The sequence below is a fragment of the Plectropomus leopardus genome, chromosome 17, assembly GCF_026936395.1.
Source record: "Plectropomus leopardus strain MGB_pleo_1.0 chromosome 17, ASM2693639v1, whole genome shotgun sequence".
NCBI lineage: Eukaryota > Metazoa > Chordata > Actinopteri > Perciformes > Serranidae > Plectropomus > Plectropomus leopardus.
This window is the reverse complement of record NC_142192.1, coordinates 19,188,135-19,212,884: the sequence shown is the minus strand read 5'-3', so window position 1 is coordinate 19,212,884 and position 24,750 is coordinate 19,188,135. Positions and strand designations below refer to the sequence as shown.

The 24,750-nt window shown below is 40.4% G+C and overlaps 1 protein-coding gene across 2 annotated transcripts in view; it reads left to right on the top strand.

The window, feature by feature from the left end:
- Positions 1-24,750, top strand: part of thsd7aa (thrombospondin, type I, domain containing 7Aa) — a 139,350-nt gene that overhangs the window by 92,017 nt on the left and 22,583 nt on the right. The window contains exons 8-21 of one of the 2 annotated variants that reach the window (XM_088090554.1): positions 4,417-4,657; positions 7,690-7,805; positions 8,950-9,082; positions 10,268-10,371; positions 12,852-13,046; positions 13,189-13,455; positions 16,471-16,649; positions 16,806-16,811; positions 17,101-17,234; positions 18,240-18,393; positions 18,942-19,083; positions 19,251-19,366; positions 19,450-19,567; positions 24,498-24,643. In XM_088090554.1, coding sequence (XP_087946680.1) covers positions 4,417-4,657; positions 7,690-7,805; positions 8,950-9,082; positions 10,268-10,371; positions 12,852-13,046; positions 13,189-13,455; positions 16,471-16,649; positions 16,806-16,811; positions 17,101-17,234; positions 18,240-18,393; positions 18,942-19,083; positions 19,251-19,366; positions 19,450-19,567; positions 24,498-24,643 — 2,051 coding nt within the window. The remainder of the gene's footprint in view (positions 1-4,416; positions 4,658-7,689; positions 7,806-8,949; positions 9,083-10,267; positions 10,372-12,851; positions 13,047-13,188; positions 13,456-16,470; positions 16,650-16,805; positions 16,812-17,100; positions 17,235-18,239; positions 18,394-18,941; positions 19,084-19,250; positions 19,367-19,449; positions 19,568-24,497; positions 24,644-24,750) is intronic. The other variant, XM_088090555.1, reaches the window with a different exon arrangement.

Here is a 24,750-nt window from a genome sequence, read left to right as displayed (position 1 = left end):
TGGTTCAAACCCCAAGGTGAGGCATGGGTATCTAAATGGGGCTGGAATGATACTGAGGCGAGTGCCTCTGGGTTAAAGCACTGCTCTCCAAGCTGCCAATCATACTGTGAGAACTGAGCCATTCTCACCAAACCTCACTGTGAGAAAAAAACAAGAAGCAGCACATATGGTTCGCGCATGGCTTGGCAGCAGATCAGACTTTTGTCTTTTACGTCCCTGCTATCATTTAAACAGCTCTTGCCGTGTGACTTCTGGAACACATTGACATGTGACATTCTGTCTTTGGCAAACTCACAATAGCAACAACAACGCAGCATCCACGCCGAAGTAAGGAGCTGGCTCATAATGTACATCAGTAATACTCAACTTACAGCCAAATCTGGTGCTGGGTGGCCCTCCAGTCATTTTCTAATTCACATTAAAGTAGTGATTCCAAATGGGATTTGTATTTGTATTTTGAAAACACGAGGTACCAGGGCACAGAAAACAGCATCAAAATAGAGCTTGTTTGTCAAAAAAAATGCCAGTGGAGGATCCTCTGCACCCCTGCACAGAGGTCCTAGCTAAGCCCCTAATGTCCTGAAATCCTGGAGAAGACCTAAAATCCTAGAAATGTCCTTAAATCCAGACATGTCCTTTAGTCCCAGAAGCATTCTAAAACGTTAGAAATATCCTAAAATCTGAGAAATGTCCTAAAATCCTTAAAAAAATCCTTACATCCTACAAATGACCTTAAAACCTTGAAATGTTCTAAAATCCAAGAAACATGAATGGGGCTGCTGCGACTGGCCCCTGGCCTGCTGTCATTTTGCTAAAGTGCAAGCAAAGCAAGTTAAGTATCCATGCTGTACATAATAGATTTCCTTATGAATATTGATGCCCGTGCTGGGCATCAGGAGGAAGTCCATGCCGGAACACGCTGAAGGCTGCAAGCTGCAACTTGTTTATTAGCTTTCCGATCATTTAAGAGGCAGACATCGCTGAGGTGATTGATGGATGAGGATCGACAGAGCACGGAGCCAGACAGGTTGATGTGGTGTGTGCTAAATGAAGCATCAAGTCACAAAGTCGTCTTCAGGCCATCAGCTATATCAAAGTTAGACAGGCTGGAAAGGACTTAAGTATTCAGCATAGGTCGAAAGATAGAGCAAAGAGCAGCAGAATGGAAAGGATAAGTGCAAGAATCCCACCTACAAAGACTGAACTCTGTCTTTTAAATATAATATGAAGGTATCATTGGAGCAAAGAAATTTGTAGCTGTAGAAAGTAGTGATACATGTTTATCAGTAAATATGAAGTCACAGAGGGAAATTGCTGTAGGAGTTGTATACTTGATATAGTTGTATACTGGATTTTCTCCCAAAATCATAACACAGCAGTTACGCCTTCAAATTCTTCATTGCATGTGCAAAATTCCTATTGTACAAATCACAAATTATGAAACATAAACTCACTTTTTTGCTATAGACGCTGCAGTGAATATGGTGCATGACACACACCCAAAATTGGCGCGTACCCAAAAGAGTATTTGAAGTTGTGCAATGAGAGTGTACACCTGCACAATATTTTTCTCACAATACAAGTCTCAAATGCTGTTTTTTTTTTTTGTTTTTTTTTTTTGCTCAAAAATAACAATTTCCGTGCGTTCTCACTTTTACACCACGTATCTCATTTAATGCGGAGCAAACGTGATTTGTACCTGTAGAGCCAGGGGGCAGGCGCTCCTCAGAGATCAGTCAGCTCTGCACTTAATGCACAAACATGAGACTGTTTTTTCATTTTCTTCATTGCTAACTTTTCATTCCTATGGCATCCAAACAGATTGCAGTAGAGGAGAAACAATAATAAAAAAAAAAAAAACAGTAAAATTTGTTGAAACATGTCATATTTTGCATTTTATTGTATGAAAGTAAAAAAAAAAATGTATCTGTCAAGTGTTACAATATGCTATGTACCATGTAGCCTACAGGCTGGTTTCAATAAACAATTAGCTGCATAATCACATTGACGCTCTCACACTAAACAAAGAGTACCAAGGCAGCGTGCACTAATGTTGGTATGAGCTAATTATTCAGGTCAAGGCAAATACTGTATGTCAGGAGGGATTATTGCCTGTCAAGGTAGTGTTAGGTAATTAATTTAATAATCCACAAAGTCAATAATATGTGAAGATAATGATGATGATACACAGTATAATCTGTTGAAGAATTGTTAACAGGGCAGCAAAATGACAAAGCTAATCCGCAGCCATTTGAGTGTTACGTTTTTCAAATACATGTTGAGTTTTAGTGCTTAAATATCTATCAGTTAACTATTTAATTAGCCAATGCAACACTAATGGTGAGTCCTTCTATGGGATAATGAGCTCCATGCCTGATAAATGACTGCCCTAATGAAATCCAGTAATATATTTCTAACTGACCCCTGTGCTATTACACAGAGGTCAGCCATATCTTCTGTCTAAGGCTTCCTCTTGTCCAATTCAAACGCTCCGTCTCTGGCTGGAAGATGACATTCAGTGCCTTCTGAGGCGCTAATGGCTGACGTTCTCCTCGGGGGTTCTCTTTTCCCAAGGTGATAGCTGCTGTAAATGATAAGTTTTCATAGTGAAGAGGGTCACATGGTGTGCACACCCCGCCTGGGTCCATATCCAGGCTTCTGGCTTCAGTATCGACATTCGCCCCCCCTGGGTCATCTCATCTCTGTCATACCTCGTGAGTGGTTGTCCTCCAGTGACACTCTGATTTATCTCTCATCCTGCTTTCAGCATTGTTTGTTTTCCAGAGTTATGAGAAAATCAAAGCTAAAAGCTAATCTATTGTGCTGCACACAGACACATACAACATGGGATAGCTAACACCATACTGCCAGCCAATAGAGAAAAAGAGAAAATAATTTATGATTGCTGTAGCTGTAGGTTAATCCTATTTGCTGAAAAATAATAGAACCTGATATATGTGCAAAGTGTTTCAAAGACAAAATGTAGCTCGATTTGAGCATCATTCTCAGTACTTGGTGTTATTTCCTTTCCTTTTCCGTTTTTTTGACGGTATCTCTCTTTGTACAGTCAAGTTAGCTATTTTTTTTTTTACTAACTGACCAGTCGTTCCAGTGTGCCACTGCTCAGTTTGTTGTTAATAACATGGACATTGACACTGAAATTTGAATTCAGTAAAAAAAAAAATACATAATTCATACAGCACACCTCATGCACTGAGTGTAAGTCAAAGTGCTTTTCCCAGAAAAGAGGTATAGTAAAAACAATAACATCACTGAATGAGAGGAAAACGAGTAGCCTGATTGAACTATGTGAGATGGACACAAAGTCTGAACAGATTTCATGGTGGTAGGCATGAAATGTGTAAAAAGAAATTACATGCTGGCAACACAAAAGAAAAGCCAATGCAAAGTTACCAAGGATCTTTTGTCATGGTGGACACACAAATTAAGAAGCTGCGACCATTTGTAAAGGACTTTGCATTGGCATTGCTTTTATGTTGCCAGCATGTAATTTTAACATATTTTGGACCACCAACATGTAATGTGTTGTTTCGAGGTCATGTCTGTTTCACCTATTTATGTCAAACTGTGTTGAAATGAGTGAATGCAACATGAATGATGAAATAACAATAATTAGGATAAAAATTATTGATTAAAAATCTGTAACGCAACTGTGAGTCAAACCACCAACCAGATAGAGAGAAAAAAAAACTGGATATAGAAATGTGTCCGACCAGAATCAATACAGAGACCAGACTCGGGTGCTGCAGACTCTCACAGAAGGCTTTGCATCTTCCTGTATACATGCTGATGTCATTTCCAGGCAAGAGATAATGTTTGCATTGTACTTTTCTGCAAACCTAAGAAATGTTAAAGATGTAAGTTTCATACGTCATTATTTCTAAAGTGACGTAGTAGATGAGCTAACTTTGTCATCTGGAGGTCAAGTGGATTGTGAATTGTATGTTATCAAGGAAAAACACCTGCCAAATTGCAGACAATTGTTAAGGAACAACAAACGACAAACCCAGTTTGTTGCTTTTGGTGACCCATCCCTGTGTTTCCACCGTGAATAGTGCTACCAAAAGTGATTGTATTTTACAGAGACATCACTGCATTACCTGCTGGAACTCTGCCACTTACAGCGGTAGTTTTATTACTGAGATTTTGGTGTTTTTCCAACGGAATTATGCCACAAAGAGCAGATGACTTCCTTTTCAACCCAAATTGTACCAGCAAAATGACGTATTTTAAGCCAAAACATGGTTTTACATACATGTCATACAAATGTAATGTGTCCATGATGTGCAGAATTATACAATGTCAACAATTATTCTGGAAATTTGGTTGTTATTTTGATTTCATCTGTTGTATAGAGATGACATTTACGCTGCTTTGTGCTCCATCATTTCTCAGGTGGAATCCAGTGTCCCAATGTCAGCGCCCTGCAGGAGGTGAGGAACTGCAATGACCATCCCTGCACTGTGTACCACTGGCAGACGGGCTCGTGGGGGCAGTGCATCGAGGACTCCTCCATCCCAGCCACCAATTCATCTGTGGGCCGAGCGCGGGGCGATGATGCCTCCTGCTCAGTGGGGATGCAGACACGCAAGGTCATCTGTGTCCGGGTCAATGTGGGCCAGGTGCCCCCGAAAAAGTAAGATTCCACTTTATTGTTTATACATACAGTTCGGATGTGATTGAAAACATGCCATCCCATCTCTGTTACATACAGTGTGTGACAGGACAATTCAACTGGTTGCTATTAGTAATTAGGCCTTGATGCTCGGGACAGAGCTTGATGACAGGGACAGATTGTAGTCAGACCAGCAGAATGTGAGAGTAAATGAGATTTTTATTGGATCCTTTTTATGATTACACTGAGAAATTACTTAAAAAGTGTGAGGAGTAATTTTGGGGTTCAGAGATGGTGAAGTAAAAGAATCATTCATTTCCAATACAATGAAGATGAAAGTGATTGCATTTTCAAAGTTTCCCACTTAAATCATCAGTAGAAAAGAAGACAGAAACTATGTTAGAAAATCTCTGTGATGAAAAGTCAAAGGTTCAAGCTTGTGGAAATAACTGAAAGAGAAAGATCGTACAAAACTCAAAAGGGGCATTTTTAGTGAAATCCTGTAGCCAGCTGTAGCTGTTGACTCGACCTCCTCAAACCCTGATCAAAGCGTCAGCGGTTTAAGTTAGTTCCCTTTTACAGTTTCAGGGTCAGTTTTAGATAGATTGGGCAACTGTGGTGTAGTCTTTTGTTCCCACTGGCATCAGTAAAGCGTTCTGAATTTGCCAGGCCTCTGACTGGCCTCGTCTTCAAAGGCAGTCTCTAAAGAGGCTTTTGGTTATTGTAGTATTTAGAGCCACTGACCCTACCGAATGATCACCATCTACATGTTTTTCCAAAGACAGAGGTGAAGAAATCAACACAAATGACCAGAGCAGTGCAATGCCATGAGATTATCCAGGAAATGTGTTGAATAACATTATCACTGTAAAACATTTTAAGTTTGAATTTCCACTGAGGAAAAAAAACTTTGAACAATATCAAGTCTCTTTCACACTGGACAGAAAAAAAACATGAAAACCCACTGATATGTGGATTTTGTCTTTAAAGGGAAAGGTTGGAAGCCAAAGTCATTCAATGGACAAATGTCTCCACAGTAGTCACGGGTACTTATCAGCTCACGGTCTGTTTGCTCTGATCAACAGTAACAAAATCAGGACAACAGGGTGGAAAAACTAATTTTTGTCCCTTTTGTGGCAAATTTCCTCCATATCTGTACAAGTGGCATTCGAACATCATTCCAAATTAGTCTGCACTGAGTTAACAGTGATTGAGCACCTACCAGATATAAAAAAGTAACCGCCACAACATTTTCACTGGCCTCCATGCTGCTTTCTATTGTTTACTTACCTGTTTTCTGTGATGTTGAACATCACACACACACACACACACACACATATTGCTCCAGTGTTCATGTATGTCACTCAAACAATTTCTGTCAGAAATACCACTTTTGGTACTGAGACGCGATAATGTTGAAAGCTCAACCCATACACCACTGTAAGAATGGTATTCCATTTTGTGCACTCTTACCGATGACTCCTCAGGTGGTGATATAATTACTAGTGTTTCAGTGCTAATGCTTTCAGTTGTATAAGTCAAAGACAGCCTTTGTTTTTGGTTGCAGACTTTGTTTGCACATGGCACGTTGTGCCGTTTAGTCTCCTGGTTAGTCTGTTGTTGCTGGTGTCTGGCAGAGGTGTTAGCTGATGAGCTGTTTTAAGCATCTGGGTCTGTTTCCCCCCTGAAGGCATCTGCTGGGAACATGAATTATCTATTTATTTATTCAACAGAACGCGTGCATTATTCTGGCAGCACAACAGCACTACGCAGGCAACCCCCCCCCCAGCCTCCATGCTGTGTATGGAAATTAATCTCGCTCTTTATTCCTACGCTTACTCCTAAACCTACTGTTACATGCTGAGCTGTGAGCCTGCAGCCTTGGGACACACTTTCACATCAATGGAGAGAGGGGTACCAGCTTTCACCAGCAGCACCAGCTGTGGCCAAGATGTGAGGACTGCCACCAGTAAACATAAATTGGCATTAGATCACTCTAATTCATTAGCATGATAACAAAAATGAAATATGCATTAGGATATCAATTGGGTGTACAGTTTTAATGTGGTAAAAGCTGTGATGAGTTTAAAAAAAAATACATTTATGTTTTTCATGAGAATTTGCTATAGCTTCTTCTGCTTTTGGAGAATGTTTACTGTTGATCTGCAATGGGCACAGCAGAGCTAATTGAGCAGAGCTGAGCTGAGCTAATTTCCCTGTCGGCTTCACAAATAGATGGCTTCCTACTCTATGGAGAAGGGATTCAGGATTTGAGAAAGGGTTAAGTTTCAGCGTGCCCAGGCAAATCACTTTTGTTGAAAGGAAATGCAGACTATTACCTATTAAGGTAATGATCTACAGAATGTAATAAGTTTCAGAGAGGGATAATTTGGGATGCAATCAGTCCAAAACATGACAAAATGACAGTTTGGGTGTATGGCTGCATTGGAAAAGCATTAGACAAGTGCATTGCAGATATGTATTAAGTGTCCATAAAGGACTTACTTACTTTGATGGGTTTACATTGACATTAGCATCTTCTACGTATAGTGTCTCTAAAGTTGTACACATCCAAATTCATGAGGACAGGGGAAATTTAACCTTTCTGGCATCACTCTATATCCGTGGTTCACAACTTGTGTGTTGTGGTCCAAAAGTGGGTCGCAGGTTAAACCTGAGAGGACTGCAAGAGACTCGTGTGCATGTCAAGTTTGTGAAAAAAACAACAACAAAAAACAGGCCTTATTTTGAAGTACAGTGATATATTTTTAACATTTTGTGACATAAGACTAAATATGTGTTATTTATGTAATGTTTGGACCTTAATTTTAATGACTTAGGAGAAATCTAGACCCTGTGACTTGGTAAATTGCCCATCCACCCTCCCACCCATCAACAGATTCACAGAAACATCCAAGGCTGAAGTCATGCAGATTGGGACTCTCGAAGTGAACTCCAACCATAGTTTTTTTGGCTCTGATCCAGTTCATCTCCATCACTTTTTCAAGGGTACTCTGTGTGTTTGTCTGAGCATGTCAGTGATGTACTTTCAGGTGTCCAGAGAGTCTGCGTCCAGACACAGTCAGGCCCTGCTTACTGCCATGCAAGAGAGACTGTATCGTCACCCCCTACAGCGACTGGAGCCCCTGCCCTTCAACATGCCAAGCAGGTAGCTACGGCTCTTTGTTTAGCTTCACAGTGAGGCCTTGCAGGCTGTCATACAGCACAAATGTACCAGAGAGGGAATTCATTAAAGCTTGTTTGACTGTGTTTGATACATAAATGATACCCTGAATTTCCCCAAGCGTCGGAGGTGAAACAGTCTCTGCCTTGATCTTCTCACTACTGAGTCAGTGGTCAGACCCTTTGTGATGTGGACACCAAGGTGCTTGAAGCTGTTGACCTCCTCCGTGGACCAGTTGAAATTAAGTGGGGCATAGTTCCTTCCCTGCTTCTTCCGAAAGTCCCCTATCACTAGAAAGACAGACACTTAATTCAGAATACACCAAGACGATATCAAGGTAACATTATAACAAAACAGTTTCATATAAAATGTACTTCTAATCTTGATGTAGATGCGGACATGAAGATGATGGTTTATGGTATTCAATTTTCCCCTTGATTGCATTAGCCTCCCTTTGAAGTGGTTCCTTTCAGCAGAGGGCCAGCAAATAGACAAATTACAGAAATATGAAAACCACCTGGGTTTCATTACATTTTAATCTACACTGGCTCATCTAATAAAATACTAGCCAGGCAAAACCATCCTAAAGACATAAGCTCAACATTCTCTTTCTCTCCCTCAGTCTCGACACGCTGCCGTCCCAAAAACTTTCAGTGGGGGGGGAGTACTCAACTTGACAGACAAACAGCTAGTCCTTGCATTAGCATTAGTGTCTGCTTCTCTACTACACAAATATGTTGTTAGCTAGACAGTAACGGTCTCAAAAATGTATTTATATTTTCAATTTGTATGTAATGTGTATATCATTGACAAAAACCCCCATGAGGTTTTTGCAATACACTGGCAATGTTTCTCATTCAGCAGCCAGATGCCTCTGGACAGCTGAATACCAGCTGGCAGTGTCATTGTTGTCTGTCCGAAGTATTGTGAACACCGATCTGCCTCTCATATCTGATCCTCCATCGGAGCAATCAGTAGCAAATCAACAATAAACATTGGATTTGTATCAGGGAACATCTTTTTCATCACCAACAGAGCCAGTTAGTAAATCAAGCTTTTGCCAAATCCAGTCAAAAAAGAGGTACAGCTTCAGAGGTACCATATGTTTTTTTCTTGTGTTCCTGCTCAGGTGGGAGCACCAAGAAGAAGCAGTACAGGAAGCGTATTACCATCCAGCTACCAGCCAATGGGGGACAGGACTGTCCTGAAGTGCTGACCCAGGAGAGAGAGTGTGAGGCTCCATCTGTCTGTCCAGGATACAGGTAACTGTTCCTATTCAACTTAGACTCCTGCACACATTTTGCATTGACAAAACCTAAGTATCAGTTATGGGGTATTCATAATGGCTTTGATATCCTTCAATAAGTCAAAATAGTTACAAAAGTGTACACAAATTGGTGCCAAATGGCTGCAAATCACCATCATCTGCAGATCTTTAGGTCTGTGTTATGTAACTGGTGACTAATTTAGCCTGGAGCCTCTAGCCTCAAGCAGATATAAGGAGCAGGCTACAGAGGTCGAATAAGCTCACTTTTTGAACTCCACAGTTTATCTTCATTTGCAGTCTTGTAGTCTTTTGTGTGACATCGTCTTTATTATTACTGATTGTTGGCTAATGCAACCAGTTGCCTACAATCTTTTCTCTCTACCTTTACCTCTTCCCATGGGCTCTGCCACAGTAAGGAGGAAAAGAAATTCATGAATGACCTTCAAAAAATTTTTTGGGGAAACCAATGGTTTCAGGTTGCGTTGTTGGATTCTTGAGTGTGGGTAGCTATCTTGTATTAATATGCAAAGGCTCCCAAGCTGTAACAAAGGGGCTTTTTCCCATTCCTTCCACAGCTATCAGGCTCTCCAGAACATGGACCCTTGATGGTCATTCACTGGCTTTTCACCTTGAGCATTTGATGAATTGTCTTTTTTTTAAGTGAACCATGGTTCCTTCAGAAAGAATACTGTTGATCTTTTTTTGTATTGCCATCCTGAAGTTTAAATAAAATGAAACCTTGGGAGTTATTGTTCGGGTATTCAGTTGAGTCTGTTACTATATTTGCAGATATAGTGTACTCTTGAAACTGTTTGATAATGGCGTGGATTATGAAAAAGATTGATGATGATTATGATAGGCTTAAGTCTATGTTCTTGTACGATGGGATTTATTAATGACACCTAGGCTTGCCTGCAGTGTTTCCTTTTGGCTAGTAAGGACATCAGAGCTTACAGACACCAAATATTGATCACACACTACATACATACAATACATTCACATAATAATCCTTTCCTGATGGAGTTTGCGTTTTGAAGGGTTCGCTGACAAAGTATTTAACTTTTATTCTTGTATTATATCTGGTTTAAGGATTTAAACCAGCAACCCCTTCTCCAACACGCACCCACACACGGCACACAAGTTTAAGGCACATCTGATTGTTATACTTCTGGTTTTTTAGATGGAAAACCCACAAGTGGCGGCGATGCCAGCTGGTTCCTTGGTCTGTTCGTCAGGATAGTCCTGGAGCTCAGGAGACCTGTGGGCCAGGCCTGCAAGTTCGGGGTAAGGACAACCACACAGACACACACTCTATATGCATCCCAAGTCAGTGTAATTACACCCATGCTTCCTGCACTTACATTAGTAGGGATCTGGGACCACTGATCAGATCCTTCCATCGATCTACGCACTGTCTTTGCAGGAGCCTGGAATTAGGGAGTTAGTATAAAAGCAGTACCCGGGGGCTCAGTTCAACTTTAATCTAGCTGTAATTGTTAAGGGATTGGGAAGAGGGATGTGAATGCTGCAGTTTAAGTGTAACAGAGAATCAGATCTCACCTTCTCAACTCCACAATACGTCTTAACTGAGTAATCAGTTATTTGTTGGGTAGATACAATCTACAATCTCAAAGCAAAACAAGTACTATTTCTTTAAGTTGGCTTGCTGAGTGGAGCATTAATACCTGTGGCCTGAGTGAGATCTCAGTGAGAGTTGACTTGTTATCAGTGCTCACACTCAGACTCCTTTTAAAGTCAGAGACAGAGACCATTATCTGATTCCAATGATGAGCATCCTGCTCCTCCATCTTGGGAGGCTCTTGTCATTATGCACCATTACCTGTAATGGTATACTCTGAGTAGCAGAGACACAATTCGATACAAGCCTCTTACAATTCACCTGCTCACTCAATGCAAGGTCAAAGCCGTTTTACAGCCCTGACTTCTTTCCAATGAATGTGTGCATGTGTGTGTCTCCATGTGCAGTAAATGCTGAGGGTGTAAAGAGAGAAAGACTAAAGGACAGCATGGACTGTATAAAAATAATAGACATAGGCACTTTGATGTCACCAACTGGTTTGTAGACCCCAAGTTAGCATTTTCTCCTTCACTTATAATAAATACAGTAAAATCATCTCTCTGTCTCCGGGAGGTGAGTAGCTCCGTCACTCTATAACCCTAACACTCTACCTTACACACTTTGTTGAGTGATAGTAGACAACCAACATCATTCTAAAAGGGAGTCAGCAGCCCTTTTTTTCAGTACTTGTCAAATCCACACAGTATGAATAATGTATTGCACTGTATGTAGCTACCAGGCACTTCATCAGTGTCTGTAAAGAAATCATGGAAAAATCTTGCTATTTTTCAGGCACAAAAGGGTTTGCAACAAGATGTACGGATATTTTAAATGTGCAGCTGCTGTCTAAATGGTCAAAGGTTGCATAGGTATATAGCTCTATGCAATTGTGAATTTCGTTAGCAACAATGTCAATAGAATACCTTTTTCTAAAATTATGACTTCATCACAGATCTGCTCTTTTATTTTTGAAATACTTGACAGGTGATATTTTTTACACAAAAGAAAAACAAAATATGAAAAATGGTCCATATGGTCATTTCTGTCCAGTCATGCATGATATGCATGCCATACTGCGTTCTACATACTGAATGTAAGTATGCTTAGTGTATCCAAAATCATGTTTTATTTAGGAAAATGGCGAGTCTGCATGCCACATTTACCACATACAATGTTTTACTTTTAGAGTAATGCTTGGATAGTGCTAGAGCAGTGATACTCAACCTACGGCCTGCAGTCGAAATAGAGAATGTTGAACCAAATATGTGCCAAAAGAGAATTTGCCTCTTGACAAAGATGAGGACAGTAAACATTAAAAGGTTGAAAACAGGCAATTGACTTATTATGAATACTGATGAATATCATTTTTATGTTTTCGGGTTGTGGGTTCTCATATCCCATTCTCATGAACTCAGTATCATAAGAGATTTTTTTTTTTTTTTTTTTTTCAAGTATCGCACAAAAATTTACTTTACTCAGTAATGTATTGATTAGATTTTGGTAGTCAAAGGTCAGGCTATTGCAACGTTTTCACTTTTCATTCTTATGAACATGATACCTCAAGAACACCTTGAGCAAATTTCTTTAAATTTGGTGCAAACACCCACTTAGACTCAACAATTTTCTGATTGGAATTTGGTGGTCAAAGGTCAAAGGTACTGTGACCTCTCAAAACAAGCTTGTTTGTTCTGGCCATTATTCAGCGTCATAACTCGGACAGAATGGAAGACATTTGGTAAGATACCAAATTGGTGACACTAATCTTGGGTGACCACCTTTAAACAATGCTCATTGTATAGATCATATGTGCTATTGGGGAGAGGGTGTGTATGAAGTTTCCATGTTTTCACAGACATGGATTTAAACTGTAAGTGCAACTTAAGTGGTTGCCGAGGCATGCATTGCAAGCCCATTATTCTGGTTTGTTTATTAACTGGCCTCTGGGTACTGTCATTTTGCAAAAGTGACCCTGGGGGCACGGTGAGTTGTGTATCCCTCTACTAGGGGCTTACTGTCTGAAGGTATAGTGTATGTCGGTGTGTTAGTATGGAAAATAAGAACCAATAATCTACCCTGGACACATGGATGACTCATGTTTTCAACACGTAAAGAAAAGTTGACCACAGTCCACAACATGAGAAGTGTCAATCCTCATAAAACTCTATTTGTTCCTTTCACCCTGTAGCTGTCTCATGCCGGAAGCAGGATGGTGGACAGACAGACATTGAAGCCTGTCTTAAGTTTGCCAGCTCCATGCCGCCTCTCACACAACCCTGCCAGCTGCCCTGCCAGGAAGACTGTCAACTCAGCAGCTGGTCCAAGTTCTCCTCCTGCACAGCCGATTGCGTAGGCGTCAGGACGCGCAAGAGGACGCTAGTCGGTGAGTGAAAGACTTCCATTTTGAGCCGACTTCCAGATTACATCAACCCTTTAAGTAAAATCTGTGGAAGCGGAAAAACTGATTTTGAGTTTGAACTTTTTATAAGTATAAAGTTGACTGAGAGGGCTCTTTGTTTTTGCAGGGAAGAGCAAAAAGCGTGACCAGTGTAAAAACCACCAGGTGTATCCCCTGAGCGAGACCCAGTACTGCCCATGCAACAAATACAATGCTCAGCCTGTGGGCAACTGGTCGGACTGCGTCCTACCTGAGGGCGGCCGCATGGAGGGCCAACTGGGCATGAAGGTCCAGGGTGACATCAAGGAGTGTGGCCAAGGATATCGTTACCAGGCCATGGTGTGCTATGACCAGGACAACCGCATAGTGGAGACCTCTCGCTGCAACAGCCATGGTGAGTTTTTCATGCTAATAACCCACAATCCTGAAAATAACCCTTCTTAATTTTTAGGACCCCCATCACTAATCACAACTATATTAGAAGATATTGATTCGAAATTTAAAAAGGAAAAAAAGAAAATTGCTGACTAATCATTAACTCCCAGTGGTAAACAAGTTTAGACTAGTATCTGCAAGCAGGATAGCTTCCTCCGAAGGGAATATTTCTGCACGGTGTGCACAAATGCAATCTTTGTCAAGCTGATTTTAAAATTTAAGAGGTGGGAATGGAATAGCTGCTATTTTTGCTCTTAGTGACCTTTGAGTCGCTGTTTTGTTTGGTCACTGACTCAGTCAAAGAGAGGCACTTGACTGAGAGAACAACTATTTTCATGGGGCCATCATAGCTTATCTAAAGACACTGGTTATGATGGTCCCATTATAGCTTTTCTAACTTATAGTAGTGTAGATGATTAGAACACACTGAATTACGATCTTTTAGTCAGCCTACTTTCCTCATCATTCATCTTCATCATTTTTGTTATTCTTGTTTTATTGGTTTACAAATACAAAATGAACTTGCATAAACAAAATACACAACCACATTAATAGAAAAAAAACGAACAAGTAAATTAGTAGATAAATTAATATGTGGTTTTAACTAAGGTATTGGATCAAAACATACTCAGAGAGACAATGGTGAAATAATGGTTAGAGATCCCATTCTAATGTTGCTTGAAGGTTCTGATTTTGTTAACTGTATTATGCACTGTGATAGTCTGTTACAGCTATCTAAATATTATAATATATACCTATATTGAATGTATGAACTATTTCATATTATGAGCATTTTTTGGAGTAATTGTTGTCAGTAATTTTCATAACTGTAATATAGCAATATTAATATAATTTTGGATATTGTTGGACAATATCATGGAATAAAATACAGAAATGAAAAGTCCAAATTACAACGTACAGAAAAAAAATAGAAAATTATAAAGTATTTTACTGTATTTTGTAGCAATACAGTATAATTCTACATACAGTAGATTGCATTACAGTTCAGTTACATTAGTTTATTGTAAATCAAAATACTTGCTGGCAATGCAACTGCCAGTAACTTTCTGTAAAAATACAATATACAATTATTTGCAGCATGCAGGAGGGGATTACTTAAAATATATCAACTCGCTGATATTAATAAAGTAGACTACAGTTGTTTTTCAATTTAATCCTGCCCATGAATTTTGGATCAGTCGACCTATCAAACTGATCTCTTGTGATCCAGCTCAGGGTCACTTATCGGTGTGTCCTTTTATCAAAACTCAATGTAAATTCAACAATCAATCAGGAGAACTGGAGGATGTATTTGCTGCAAGCAGCCCAAATCTGTCAGGCCGCTATGCTGTGAGCTGTATTATCATTCCACAGTGTATTCCAACAAAGGGAGAAAAGGGAATTAAGAATCACTGTGCCGTCATATTCTGCATCTTAGCTCTGGGAAATCGAGAGCACATCAAAGCACTCGGGGGATTGAGCGTGGCTGTGTTTGCTCATTGAGAACACCATCTTGTGAGTCGAAGCTTTCTCCCAGTACGGAGCTGCTTGATGGTAACTGGCTGTAACTGTAAGAAGACCATGGGCTCAGAGACGGTATGGCTGCTTGCTTCCTCTCTGATTTAGGAGTCTTTGATTGGTTCTCTTATGCTAGAGAGTATTGTGGTAGTAACATAATAATTGCCTGCTCCTTTTTTTGGTGGTTATCTGATGAGAAAGTCAGACTATCAAATTGAGAATCTCTCTTACATCTCCTTGCAACAGGTTGGATCACGTAGTGCAGTCGAGAGATTGCTAAAAATCTTACCTCCTACCTCTTACACCGTAATTTTTCACCAGTTACATTTAATTCTTTTTTCTGGACTTTTTTGGTGTTTTCATCACAGTGAGTGATTTCTTTCCTGGTCCTATTCCTGATTTTCTTTTGACAACCTCTCCAGAACAGCTGTACATTTTGGCTTTCACTCAGAGCCGGGTTCATGGACACTTTAACAAAGCTAACTTATAGGTACATTTTGATAGTCACTGATGCTTCCTCACTCTGAAAATGTAACATGTTTTGTGATTAATCTTTTCATGGTGGGAACTACCATTGGTTGCATTGGTGTCAGAGCCAAAGCACGATAACTACTTTTGACAGGTGATATATTGTCCCACAAATAATTGCAATAAACAATATAACTGTCATATTAAGATCATTTTATGCCCCTCAGTACGTTTACATGCACAGTTATAGCTTAATTTGGCCATTTAACTGGACAACTGTCCTTGTGCTAGAATACAAGCACCAGGGCAGAATCAAGTTATTGATGGAAGTATGTCTGACTTAACTATCGTAAGTGGCGATATGCCCCCTTTCAACTAGTTGCTACTGAATCTTCTTTTGGTTGACCTAGTACCTCACATACCAAACAAGTTGGCAAGTGGCAAACAGGTTGCATGTCGAACAGTGAAAACACAGATAACTTTTGGTGTTGTATATGGAGCATGCCCAAAACGCCTAGGCCAGTTCAGGTCCGGTTTAGACGTATACATATATATATGAAGGAGTAAATCGACCCCAAACGGCATTATCTAAGTGTGTTAGTCCAACTTCCAGAAATTCGATTTCAGTTGGATTAACATGTTTGCATGCATTTCAAAAGTCCAGTGCTAGTCAGACTAATGCAATGTAAATATCATGATAATATATAATTGGACAATAATACGAAGCACACCCTGCGGTTTATTCTGGCATCATTTGGCTAAAGCGTTGATGACATTCTCACTTATGTAAACAAACATATATTAAAACCAAAGCTTTTCAATTTTCATTAAACATTTTTTTCTGCTGTCTAAGTCATGCTGGCAGCACACAGACTGAGGCAGCTCAGATGTCCCTCTCCCAAGCCAAAGCTACCAGTATGGGATTCCTTGTCTTGAGACAATCATGGATCTGCACTGAAGCTTGTTGTTATTTTGTGATTGGTTACAGGGTACATTGAGGAGGCTTGCATCATCCCCTGTCCATCTGACTGCAAACTGAGTGAATGGTCCAACTGGTCGCGTTGCAGCAAGTCCTGCGGCAGTGGGGTCAAAGTTCGCTCCAAGTGGCTCAGAGAAAAGCCATACAATGGTGGAAGACCGTGTCCTAAACTAGACCATGTCAACCAGGTGGGAGACGTTTCACTTTTAACTGTCTGTAAAATTGCAAAAGGAGGGTTGCTGTTACTAAATGTATACCTCTGCTTAACTCCTCGGTACAATAATGAGAAATACTTACTTTCTTTTATTTCTTTCTCTTTTTTTGTGAAATGCATCCATCCACAGGCTCAGGTAAGTACGCTGTTGATTCATTTTTTTTATCTTTCTGTGTGTTTGTTTGTTTTATTACACCTTTTTCTGCAGTTGTTTTGGAACTTGGTATTCACTTTAACTTTGACAGTGATTTTCTTGTGTTTAATCAAATTGTTATGGGAAAAATCCAATGAATAATAATAAGTTAAATTGGATTTTAAGCTATTAAATCCTTGTTGATCTCCAAGGACACATACAACTTTTTGGTTGCTAAACCATGCATTTCCATTGCAGAATCAGAGAGGTAACTACTGTTTTTGTGTGTCAGGTGTATGAGGTGGTGCCATGCCTCAGTGACTGTGGGCAGTACGTGTGGGTGGCAGAGCCCTGGAGTGTGTGGAAGGTCAGCAATGTTGACCTGAAGGACAACTGTGGTGAAGGTGTTCAGACCAGGAAAGTCCGGTAAGATGAAACCATGTCAAACAACATGATCTTAGTCAGAGACAAGGTCTTTCGCAATCAATGTGCTTTTCTGTACTTGTGTCCCTGCAAGATTTCTTTGTCCTACAATTGTAGCTATGTCACCAGCATTTTATGTCATCAATTTATCAAAGTACTATACAAAATTCCCTCCATTTTTTTTCCAGAGATGGGAGATACATAAGCCACCGGCTGGTCTGGTCATCTCAGTAGATGGCCAGAGTAACTTTATATTAAATTACCGGAAGTTATTAGCACTTCTTAAAATTTGTTTGTTTAAACAAGCCTTCTTTCCACTGCACAAAAAACCTTTTAAGGACAGAGGGATGTCGTATGCTGTAAAGCCCTCTGAAGCAAACTGTGTTTTGTGATAATGGGCTTTATAAAAAAAAAAATTACTTGACTTGCCAAAGCAGGACTCAAACAATGATCCAAACTAGTATGCAAAAGAAATCATCTTTGGCATATTTTTTTTTCCACCTGGCGCTGGTTCTGCAAGGTTATCGTCTGTAACTTGATTGGATTCTAACAGATTGGTTCAGCCAAAGTAAATATGAGGAATTAGGTGTCAACTTATGAAGAATAAAAAGTGTTATTGTCAGTTGATTCAGAAAATGAAGGGAAATGAAATGATTCATAGCAATGTTTTTGCAGAACACTTTCTAATCTTTGGGCTTGGGGGAAGCTTTCAAGTATTTTTAAGTCAAAAGGCTGAAGTCCGCTGAATTCATGAGTCATTGATGTTAAAGTTCAAGTTGAGTTACAAGTCTTTTTTGATTTTGTCAAGTTGTGCCTAAAGTCAAATTTGTGACTTGAGTCTGACTCAACTCCAAGTCATGTGACTTAAGTCCATGCCTCTTATTTCTACAGATCTAGAGTTGAAAACAATAAAATCACTGTAATGCCTGTCACAGATTACCAGGGTGTTGCAGCAATGGACTAACCCTTAGTTGAACCCCTTTATCCCCTTTGTCCCCCCTTGTCCAGGTGTATGCTGAACACTATAGACGGGCCCTCTGAGCAGGTGGAGGACTACCTGTGTGATCCAGAGGAGATGCCTCTGGGGGCCCGCAACAGTCGGCTGCCCTGCCCTGAGGACTGCGTGTTATCAGACTGGGGAGCCTGGAGCCCGTGTCCACTGGTAAAAACTACATATTATGTTCTCTGTCACTGCGCTACACAGTGCTTTGTGTTCACATAGTTTTCAAACTATCACTGTCTCAAGTACTTTTTTGGGAAATTTGCCTCCGGTTGAAAGTGGACAGTTGAAAGATGTCAGTAACATGATGCCACATAGATGTGAAAAGATTAATACTGGAAGTAACCGTATTTTTGCACCACTTGCAAGGCTGCTGTCTTTGATATGATATGACACTTGCTGTCTGATAAAGACTCAGAACTGTCAATACCAGATGTGTCAACTAAAAAGTGCGCATTCATTCTAATTATAATAATTATGAGTACAGTTTGAACACAAATAGGCAAAATCTCAAAATCTGCTCAAGGATTTATCTGCTCCTGGTGTTTGTTTTTTTTTAAATCGGTCCATATCTGCAGCAGGCAGGGACAGACTAATTAAAGTAACATTTGTTCATTGTGGTTGCTCACTGGTGTGTCACAAGACGACAGTGTGCATATGCTGTAACAGTATGGCCCCAGTAAGTAACAATCTTTTCTTCTGCTCCTCAGCCGTGCAGTGGAAACAGTACTCGAGAGAGGAGTGCTTACCCGCTCCGCCAGCCTGGAGAGGAGAAGGAGTGTCCTTCGACTAAAGAAACAGAGTCCTGCAAACTTAACAGCAACTGTTTCCACTACTCCTACAACATCACCGGTAAGACTCAAATACAGCGTTAACTTTGTGCAAATATCAGCAGAATTTAAAGTACAACATGAAGTCATGCTCTTGTGCTGGATTGCACCACACACTTAAATGTTGGTGGTACACTAGGCTGTGTGACTCTGTGAAATGTTATTGGCTGATGAATAGTCTTTCTGCAGATTGGAGTACCTGTCAGCTCAGTGACAGAGCAGTGTGTGGAAACGGCATCAAAACCCGCATGCTGGACTGCGTGCGAAGCGACGGGAAATCTGTGGACCTCAAATTCTGTAAAGAGGTGGGTGGTGTAGCAATTACTTTTAATGCTGCTTTAAAAAAAAAAAAATAAATAAATAAATAAAACCCTATAATTTCTTGTAGCTGGGGCTGGAGAGAAAGTGGCAGATGAATGCTTCCTGTGTTGTGGAATGTCCCGTCAACTGCCAGCTGTCTGATTGGTCACCATGGTCCGAGTGCACCCACACCTGTGGGCTGGCAGGTATGTGTGTGTACTATCCATTACAGTGTTCCCATGCCAAAGTAACAGAGCAGTTGGTCAATGTGAGGTGAACGTGTACCTGAACAAAGTACTGCATCCAATTCCATGAAAAGGTTTTAATCTGCGTCCAGCTCTGATGTGATTTCATTCTTACTGAGAATACTTTAAGTAGCATGGCCTGCTGTTTGATAGATCACTTGGTAGAATCACTCTCGCTAGGGCAAGTCCATCAGGTTAAGGTGACTTTAAATTATTGAATGAATGAGTTGTAATTCAGTTTATATGATTTCATGTTTTGAGCTCTTGTTTTTGTAGGAAACTTTTACACATAGCAAACAAATGTTTTGGTCTAGACTAACTACAGGCACGAACAAAACTGTAGACTTCCAAACATTCCCTTATTGTAACCATAATACATGTTTTCTACTGAGATGGTTAACCTTCAATAATATGTTTTGCATTTGCTTTAACTCTGGATTCAAAAGCAGTGGCGCCCCCAGAAATTTTTCAGGGAGGTGGCCACATGAGGCTCCTCCTGGCAGTGCCACTGTTAAAACGCCAACATGGAAAGAGGTGCTCAAAAGTATATGAATTTTAATAGTTTAATCTGCAAAGGGAAATTATGTAATTGCAGGCTCCAGAACAGCTACTATATTGATTAAAACTTGTGGTGAGATTGTGTCATCGATTAGTGCTTCCAAGGTCAAGAATAAACCTTGAACCTCAAAAATAGCATAGTAGTATAACAACAATGTAACAATGATTATAATCTAATGACATCTGAGTTTGAAGCTTAATCTGCTCTGACAAGTTAAAAGCTCCAGAAAAAGATTTTGTGTTATATATTTCATATTATATTTATATTATATTGTAGATTTTATGCTGTGTTTTGGGTTGTTTTTTTTTTAAATAAAACTAATATCTGTTCCCATAGTTTAGAATATCCTCATAAAGGTCAAGCTCAATCAACACTACATTTCTTATCATGCAACCATGAGCATCTTTTTTATCAGAGCCTGGCTAAAAAATATCTGTCTTCAAACTCCAGACATCCAGTCTGTAATGCTGGCTTTCTGTTTAAAATGGAGTCCCCAAACCCAAACTTAGCTCTAATACTCCTGCCGACGCCATAAGGATTATTTTCTCAGACTTGACAAAGCTCCTTCAGAGCCACAGAGGACATTGCAATGTGCTCACTGGCTTAGCCATATTCCTTACAATTAATAAACTAATCTTTATATGTAAAGTTTGTGGAATCCCCCTTTTCAGATCATGTTCCCATACTGCAGTAACACTTCAGCAGTAACCTACAGGAGAAGGATCAAGTGCTATTTGGGTTTCAGAAATGAAATACTTTAGTAGAAAAATCAATATCACCACAAAGTCCATTTGGTAGCTGCTCTGGAGCGTTCAGTCATATCCCGTGCTTTCTGAGTTTGCCCTGTTGCCTTGGAATAGTAGGTATTTTTTTCTGTGCACATCAAAGACTTCTTGTCCATGTTGAGTTTCAAAAGCTAATGTTTGCCCCGGGACCAATACAGTTTTGGAAATGCTTTAGTTTTAAAAGATGCAGCTAAGATGTGCTATTACTCTCTTTTTAATATTCTCACATATCTCACAAGAAAAAGATAGTTAGACAATTCATATTTTTATACTAAGTTGATGATTTTTTTTAAAAAAATCCTTTATACCACAGTCAGTTATCTTAAATGGGAGTAAGGCAGGAATCTCAAACAGTCTAAATACATAACAATACATGACAACTTTAACACAGGTTAACATGTCATCACATACTGATGCTTTGTCATGCCCCTCAGCATCTCACAGCGATGCAAGGGGAAACCTTTAGCATCTCTATGTGATGTAGAGCTGAAACACATTGTAACACATAGATGATGCTGTGAAATGGTCACTGTTACACCCAATTCAGACCAAAGATTTGTGATAAGACGAAACTGTTTGAGAATGCTGCATAGAAAAGGAGCAGCGGTCTGAACTGGGTGTGTTCTCAGCTCGACTTTGGCTTGCTGATGGTATCATCTGCAACTCAAATGATCAAATTGCCGGCAAAAGTTTTTAGAATGTAGAGCATGTCACCTGTTTCAGCAGCCAGTTGGCTTGTGGTGAAGTCTGCTGGTCAAGCCACCCGGCTCCCTTTTGGGGGCCAGATGTGACCAGTGGGCTGTAAGTTGAGTATCACTGTGCGAAAGGGTGCGTTGATTTCACACAGAGGGGCATGACAAAGCATCAGTATTTGACAACCTAGAGATGAGAATGAGCTAGTCATTGATATTATATGATTGCATTTTAATGGAATTTCAACATAGCAGCCTCTTCACACAACTTTACCAGCATAGTGCTTTTATAGCCGTGGGTGATCCATCACTACTGGGGCTTGGCAGTGATTGTCTCTCAGCTGTCTGCCTCTCTTACGGTAATGGTGGAAACCAGAAACGCTGGATGATGTGAGAAACAATGGTGTTATAGCCCTAAACCAACTGAGTGAGGGATAATAATGTCCTTGCATGTAATTCCATCGGATCATGCCATTGATTGGTGGTCCATTACCAGTGTGTGCTCTGGGGCTCAGGGAGCACTCTGCTCTCCACAAGTCCTTGAGAAGAGCAGCAGCCAGAAGCAACAAGAGCAAATAGTAGATATGAAACCAATACAGGCTTTAGATACTGTGGTAACCTTAATCTGTCCCCAGGCGAGAAGGATTTTTTCTTTCCTCGTGTGGAGAAACAGCAGGTAGGCCAAAGGAGTAGAGAAGCCTCCTTGCTTTCCACCCTGTGTTTCTTTTCATCTCCAGGCAGGCTGCGAGGACATACTTTCCTGGAAGAGTTCATTTTTGTTCCCGAGCCAGGAATAGCAATGAGCTGGATTTGCGATTTTAAGCAAATGGTCATACCTGGAAGCAGCACGGCGCTGTTATCAATCAGGCGGTGTAAAAACACAGCTATTTCCCTGGATGTGTCCAACCTGTGTGCATAGATAATCATGGCACTGTGTGTTCTCCAGCCAAACACTGATAGTGACAGCTGGCACAGGCCTTCTTCTACCCAAACAGCCCTCGCTGCCACCCACCGCTCAACCCCAAACACTGCCACGGCCGCCCGCAGGGAGACCACTAAGGCGTGGAAATCATGATGGAGGGTGATTGGTTTCTGTGGGCAGAAGGCGCCAGCATCTTCTGCAGAGCAACCAGTGAACAAAGCATCACTCAGACATGGAGATGCTGAACTTTCATTAGAAATCTGGGGCCCAGATTTAACTGGAATTTGTGCAGGAAAAAATAAGATTTACATTTTAATATCAGGGGTTAGAAAGGCATTTAGCTTGACATTTATTTATTTGTTTTTTGAATGGCACATCCCCCCCTGACAAATGTGGATTGAAGCAGAATATTTATGTCGATAAAAGCATTTTGAGAATTTGTAAATTGTACATCTTTTTTAAATTAGATTTTTAGACTCTACAAAACTCTCTGGATTTACCTTTTAGTGAAAATGTTTGGATTTCATGAGTTGTGACAGTGAGATGGTGACAAGGCGCAAACTTTGCAGAAAGGGTTTCATTTTGAATGCATATTGCCTCACAAAATGAGTGCATTTACATCCTATCTTTTATTTTGTTGGCAACCGTCGTAAAATCACAGCATAACACTTGAGGGTAAGTTTTAACGTCATTATTGGCACCACTGTTGTGCTCATAATAAAGTAAATACAAGTTCAAGTTAAATCACTCGTATGTGCCTCGTAAAATCGAATCTGTCCTTACGAGTGGTTCTTGTATGAGGCTCGTTGCTTCATAGTCACAGAGGATTTAGGAAAATCCCTTTCTTCATGCACACTGGTTGGTTTGTTGGAAGAAGAACTGGCAGCTGGTGCGACCTGCTGCTGGGGAAACATCACCGAGGGACTTGTCCCTGATAGTGTTCAACATTAAGTGGAGTGTTACGGGACTTGGCAAGAACAACACTGGAGATAATATCAATTAATCCTACTTGTATTTGAAGAATTGGAGTTAATGATCTCTCTGTAAAGGCCTGGAGCTCTGGGAAGGAACTTTTTAAGTAGATCAAATAATTTTACATTTACAGTATTCTCTCTTCTCAAACCAGCACTATAAAGTGACACATTTCTGTATCAGTAGTAATGTTGAAATGCCTCACAAAATGCACTTTAAAATGTACAAAGGTCTTTGATTTTTGAAACCTACTTTTCTATTTTGCATCACTTAAGAATTATTGCTGAATGTAGTATTTGTTTTCGGTGGTGCAGTGGGAAAAAGAACCCAGAAAAAACCCAAACATATGCACTCCCTTTGAGACAGCAGCTAATTGAGAGTTTTCTCACATCCCATCCCTGGGGCACTTTGTTCAAATGCAGAGTGAATTTGGTAGAGGACACTCCTACCATCCTTCCTACTCACACCCCCCACCTTAAGACAGTCAGTGTTTAATTTTAACACAACAAAGGAGTCTGAATATTCAAAAAATGGCTTTAGGGAGTATGATGAAGCCCCAAAATTGCACCTTAGATTAAGTCAGCTAAAATTATTACACTGAGACAGAAGAAAATGAAAGACTTTATTACTTGGAAAATGCAATTACTCAATAAATTCATCCACATGTAGAGCAAAAATAGAGCAAAAACAGGAGCCATTACAGCAGAAACCTATAATAGTGAGTGGTCTTTATCCATCAGTGCTGGCCATCATTCGAATGCCAGCTTAGATTTGAGATTCAACTGTAGCTCCATCAGTGAAAGGCCCAGAGGTCACCTTGACAGACGATATAGTATTCCAAATCACTTTACACATCCACACTCTTCCTGCTGCTCTGACCCTGACTGTCTTCCTCCTCTCAGTCAACGTCCTCATGAATAAATAATTCATTTTTTTCTTCTTTTTATCTTCTGTTTTGCAGGCAAGCTGTGGAGGAGGCGGACAGTGATCCAGGCTCCCCAGGGTGACGGGAGGCCCTGTCCGTCCCAGATGGAGCAGTGGAAACCTTGTCTGGTTAAGCCCTGCTACAGCTGGAGATACAGCGCCTGGTCTGAGTGCAAGTCTGAGGTCAGTCCGTCTCCATCCGTCTTCTGTCGGAAGACTGCATCAAGTTCAGCCAGTGTTGTCTAAGCGGCTTTACTACAATACCAGGACTGCTATTTTTATCCTTCAGC